The following is a 6,000-nucleotide window of genomic DNA, read 5'->3' as shown; positions in this document are numbered from 1 at the left end:
TAAAATTGTTATTCCTTCCTGAGGATTCAACCTCGTTAAATACTTGTTTTTCTTGTATGTGTGATTGTATTCTTAGCAATATTGAGTTACCTCGTAGTAGTGCAAACCTAAACGCTTCCGCAACAAGCTCAATGTGGACAAGGAAGATATGAAGTTTAAGGAAATATGTGAGGACGAGAGATTCTCTGGTATCGTCGATGAAGATGCCTTTCCTGATCAAGTTAATTTACCTCTTATAGATTAATTATACGAGTAGTCGATAATGCATTCTTGTTTATTGGGCAAATCACTTATAGACTTTATACAATAAACAGCTATCTACTTGATCGAATATACTAACTAGGTGAGTTGCACATCAATAAACTACTGATTTCAATTCCTTGTTTCTTTTTATTTGACGACTTAATTCGTGTGAGGTTCCTTCAAAATTATCTCCCTATACATTAGAGTTTTGAGGGTAGTAATATTCTTCCTACAAGAGTGTTAAAGGTTCTAGCTCGTTAGAAATTTCGTATCAGATTTTAGATTATTTTTTTGTTTGTTTGTTTGACTTATATTGGTTTTATTTATTTTTACAGCGTTTTAACTTTTTTGTGATATATTGCCACAAAGACAAAAAGAAAAATAATAACGAGGAGGTCTTTCACGACGACTACATCTCATATGCATGCCTAAGTTCGGAAAAATGTTGGCATAAGCATAATTAACGCCCAACATCTTGGGCTTGAACTGAACCAAATATGCGATAGGTTCACCAGAACTAGCTAGATTCTGCATAATCTATAAGCCATAAGTAGGCGGGACTCTTCGGACTTCTGTCAGGATGTGTCAGAGCCAGTTTTGCATGAATGGGTGGGCAAAAATCTTCCCTATCCATGCCACCGCAGCACAGCTAGACGGGGCGCAAATGGGCTTCCGAAGGCTAAATTTAAACATATAAAGGCTAAAGTTAGGCTTGGAACTTGCTGGGATGCATTGGCAGTTGCACATCCTTGTCATCTTTTCTACCATGCACATTTTCCTCCTCTTAAGACTTCTAAGTGCTATTGACTGATCCAAATACTACGTTGTCGTGAATTTGTCTTCTATCGTAAGATGTCACATCGAAGAAGCTTATTTTGGTAGGATATGCATTAGTAACTGTAACACTACCATTATAGTCAAGCTTCGTGGTCAAAAAAACATTACTCCGATGGAGTATTATTTTGGTAGGATTATTAATCAAAGTCCGTTCAAATTCATATTTACTGCTGCCACCGTCATCGTACCCCATTTATCTTAATTACTATTAACCGCTCTGACTAATTAGCATTTGATGGCAAAAAATAATAATAACCAAACTCCAAAATTCTACACGACTCAAGTTAAAATATTTCACTTCCAAATTACTTAATGTTAATCTTCTTTTCGTGACAGTCTAATAAGACATTTTAATCTTCGTAACTGGAGTAAAATATTATGTTCAATCAGCTAATTACAAATGGTGATATATGTTGGAACCGAAACAATGAAACTGAAAACATTAGATGAACCCGGTTGTACTGAAAATAATCAATTAATTGAAAACAACAACTTGACACACGAGGGCAGAGCCACCTGCTCAGCAAATTGTCCTTAACACATTTGTCCGCGGGTACTCCTCAAGAATGAGAGATGTTATACCCCATCGGTGGAGATGTGTCCAGAATAGAACTGCCCGATATAGACTGTATAAGCACAATACAATCTACCCAGTTACGAACTCAACGGCAAGGATTTGGAAGGAAGATATGCAACCACTGTTGCGGAAAACCAAAGTGAAAAGATGGAGAAAAGAAGAAGAAAACATAGCCGTGTCTAGCCCACTGATGGGGTATAACATCTCTCATTCTTGAGGAGTACCCGCAGACTAATGTGTTAAGAACAATTTGCTGAGTAGGTGGCTCTGCCCTCGTGTGTCAAGTTGTTGTTTTCAATTAGTTGATTATTTTCAGTACAACCGGGTTCATCTAATGTTTGCAGTTTCATTGTTACGGTTCCAACAATCTTAACACATTAGTCCGCGGGTACTCCTCAAGAATGAGAGATGCTATACCCCATCAACGGAGATGTGTCCAGGATAGAACTGCCCGATATAGACTGTATAAGCACAATACAATCTACCCAATTACGAACTCAACAACAAGGATTTGGAAGGAAGATATGCAACCACTGTTGCGGAAAACCAAAGTGAAAAGATGGAGAAAAGAAGAAGAAAACATAGCCGCGTCTAGCCCACACTAAAAAGAAAAATTCGATTTTATATTTGTAAGACAAAGTTGCTTCAAAATCAAGTAGACAAGGACTTGGTGGTATGTCGCATGGATTGGAACATGTATTGTTTTCCCCAACCGTTCCACTCTCGTTTGTCAATATATCCATAATACAATAGTTATATAGTGGAACTCCTCTTTAGTTCTCCACAATATGGGACTAAAGGAGCATTTCATTCACCCATAAAATGAGTAAGTATCCTTAGATCCTTAGGTCCTTAGATCAAACCACACCATGACCAAAAATAATTTTAATCAAACCACACCATGACCAAAAATAATTTTAATTAAAAACTCATTTTCTCCAACAATATCTAACACAGGTTTCTCGGCTCCTATTGTATTATGGATTGACGTAGCAAGAGTGTCGACTATAAAAAAATTCGAGACGGATCTCCGAGATATGAATATAGACTCAAGAGTCGAGACAAGCAAGCAGTCAAGGGAAATGATCGATCATTGATCCTGATCAGTATGGAGCTATTCCTACTTATCGTTTTCCTTACAAAAAAAAATGGACGTCAGGTTTTGAATTTTAATGCCCCTCCATTCTTTTCTCCTATTAATAAATTGCCCACTTTGGGTTACATTAAAAAAAATGTAAGAAAGAGAGAAGAGAATATTTGACCTTACTATATATATAGCAACTGTCAGTAGAAGTTGTAAAACCTTCACTGTTTAGTTATGTCTACATTTCCGGTGTTGATGATAGTGAGTGCTGTTACTCTTCTGTTTCTTTTCAGGTTGGTTAGAAAACATAAGAGAGATTCAAGTAAAAGCTACCCAAAAGGATCTATGGGTTTTCTCCCAGTAATCGGAGAGAGTTTGAGTTTTGTGAACGCCCATAAGGCTAATCGTGGGCAAGAATGGGTTGAAGAGAGGGTTGCAAAATACGGTCCTATCTTCAAAACTTCTCTCATGGGTGGTCCTACTGTGTTTATAACTGGTCGTGCCGGTACTAAATTTGTACTCGGTGCTGAGACTGAAGTTCTTGCTCCTAGACAACCGTTTACGATTGCTGCTATCATGGGTAAACACAATCTATTTGAAGTCTCAGGAACTAAGAGGTATATCGTATATCTTTATATGACACAAGTTCATTCTAGTATTCAGCGTTAATGTTAATGCGTATTTACGACATATCTAATTAACGTGTTGCAATTTGTAAATAATTGTACAGGTATAAACCTCTTCGACGAGCTATGATGAGTTTTTTAAAACCAGATATCCTTCAAGGGCACACAAAACTTATGGACAATATGGTGAAGGCACGCATAGACAATGAAACCAAAGGAAAAGATACAATCACTACGATAAGTTTTATGAAGAAGCTAACATTTCATGTCGCTAGTCAAATATTGTTTGGGATAGCTGATGATTCAACTGAAGAAGCCTTGTATAAAGAGTTTGGATATTGTTTTGAAGCTATGTGGTCCGCACCTTTTAATTTTCCGGGGACAACTTTTAGGAAAGGTATCCAAGCAAGGAAAAGGATTGTAAATACGATGTTACCAATCATGGAGAAAAGGAAGGAACAAATCAAGAAAGGGACACTAAACCCTATGAACGACGTATTGTCTTGCATGTTGTCATTGGAAACAGAAGCTGCCGAGAATGGTGATCATGAAGAACCCATTACGATGAATGAAGTTATTGATAATTTCGTTGCTCTGATGATTGCTAGCCATGATAGTTCAGCTGCAGTCCTGACTTGGGTCATTTGGAAATTGGCTAAAGATCGCGAGATCTATGATAATGTTGTCAGAGGTAATTACTTTTGTACATGCATGATCTTAGCAACTAGCACTCTCTTATTTAATTGTCAAATTTTGTATAACTCAATTGAGTTTATACCTGAAAAGTACTTAATCTTGTAGAGCAAATGAGCATTATAGAAGAAAGAAAGCAGCGACAAGAAGGTGGTGGTGAAGCTGACGGACTGATATGGGGCGATGTATCCAAAATGAAATACACATGGAGAGTAGTACAAGAAGTGGTGAGGGTCATTCCTCCTTTCTTTGGAAGTTTCAGAACTGCAATCAAAGACACCAGTTATGGTGGTTATGACATCCCAAAGGGATGGCAGGTACTAAAGCAAATTTTTAGAGTTGAAGTAGTTTCTTAGCTAGTAAAGCTCAATTCAAATGAAATAAATTTATATATAGAAGAAAAAAAAAGATAAATTTTACCTAGGTTGGGAACAATATTCCAGAATGACATATGGAAGCATAAAAATTTACTTTTGTCAAATAAAAATTTCCACCTCTAACTCCTGCTATTGAGTTTTGTTTCTGGTATCCAACCACCCTCTTAGGTCCAAAACTAACTTTTGACTTCTCAATTGTATTAAGTTGGAGAGTTACTTCTGAATGATCCCTCCCGAAACTCTATTAAAGTCGAAGTACTTATAGTGCGTTTGGATGCGTATTTTTAGAAGTTATTGTTTGACTTTTAGAAATCAGATTAAAAATATTAAAATTATTTCTAAAAATAAAAAGGTTAACCTTTTGTGAAACAAATCTACTTTTGGAGAAGCAGAAGTTAGAAACAAATTTGTATCTAAATACGTTATTAGTAGTCAAGGTAATTAAACTGAAAATTAATTTACCCTGCAATTAAACTTTATAATCTTGACCTGACAAGAACCAATTAACCCTCTCTTTTTTTCTTCTAAATTCTTTACCAGATAAAAAATCATTCTTTCAACGAATTATTTTAATTTTAAATTGACAACTTTGTTTTTTAATTACATTTGGTTCCTTCTTGTATCATACTACTATTGTTTAGTCTGAATCTTGTTGATGGACAGGTATTTTGGGTGGCTTTTTCAACACACATGAACAACGACATATTCAATGACCCGGCAAAATTCGATCCCTCTCGTTTTGACAGCAAGTCTAATATTATCCCCCCTTACTCGTACTTAGCATTCGGAGCAGGCCATCATATTTGCATCGGCCTCGAATTTGCTAGAGTTGAAGCACTGGTAGTGTTGCATCATATGGTGACCAAATTCGAATGGTCACTTGTAAATTCAGACGAGAAACTAACTCGTCTAGCTTTGCCATACCCGGAAATGGGTCTTCCAATCAACCTCATATCAAGAAGCAGTTGTTGATCACGCATCCCATAATCATAATAGAGTCAGCTTTTGGACGATTGCCATATATAATAAATGTTTCCACTTCAAACTTGGGCAAAACCACTTTTACTTTTTACTTTTGAGTTGACTAGGTACGTACTACTGTGTAGCAGTCAGCTGCTTCAATCACATCGTTTCTTTGTCAAACATTTCTCAATGTTCTCATCTATGAGATGGATTTATAGGCTGTTTGGATGGGAAATAAGAGGTTGTTTTTCGACTTAATTAAGTCGAAAAGCAATAAGTTAGCTAGGTTGGATGCTCAATGTAAATTGACTTCTAGAAGTTAATAAAAAGTAAGAAAAGCAACTTCTTTTTAGAGCAAAAATTATCATGCCTGATACAAACGAAGGATGGTCAAAGAATTTGATTGGGGGACAAATATAGGTACTGTAAAGAATGGTATATCACTCTAAAATAATACGGTCGAAGGCCACCCTTAATTTATTAGACGTTTTTGTTACTATATTATGATATTTTTGGTATATCACCACAAAATTTGATAGCTATAAGCAAATTTTAATACTAACTATACCTATTATTAATATTTTTAAGACGTTTTTGTAA

At 36.0% G+C, this 6,000-nt stretch overlaps 1 protein-coding gene across 2 annotated transcripts; it reads left to right on the top strand.

Annotated features, from left to right (window-relative positions):
* Positions 1–2,946: 2,946 nt before the first annotated feature.
* On the top strand, positions 2,947–5,641 carry LOC113282844 (taxane 13-alpha-hydroxylase-like). 2 transcript variants are annotated; one of them, XM_026531952.1, is made up of 4 exons: positions 2,947–3,358; positions 3,472–4,058; positions 4,169–4,287; positions 5,101–5,641. In XM_026531952.1, exons 1-4 carry the CDS (start codon positions 2,976–2,978, stop codon positions 5,407–5,409), a joined length of 1,398 nt encoding a protein of 465 aa, XP_026387737.1. In that variant the 5' UTR covers positions 2,947–2,975; the 3' UTR covers positions 5,410–5,641. The 2 variants fall into 2 exon arrangements, with proteins under 2 accessions (XP_026387737.1, XP_026387736.1); XM_026531951.1 differs by having other exon boundaries at positions 2,948–3,358; positions 4,169–4,377.
* The last annotated feature ends 359 nt before the right edge of the window (positions 5,642–6,000 follow it).

The sequence above is a fragment of the Papaver somniferum genome, chromosome 5, assembly GCF_003573695.1.
Source record: "Papaver somniferum cultivar HN1 chromosome 5, ASM357369v1, whole genome shotgun sequence".
Classification (NCBI taxonomy): Eukaryota; Viridiplantae; Streptophyta; class Magnoliopsida; order Ranunculales; family Papaveraceae; genus Papaver; species Papaver somniferum.
The sequence above is the reverse complement of the archived record's forward strand: the minus strand, read 5'-3'. Positions and strand labels throughout refer to the sequence as shown.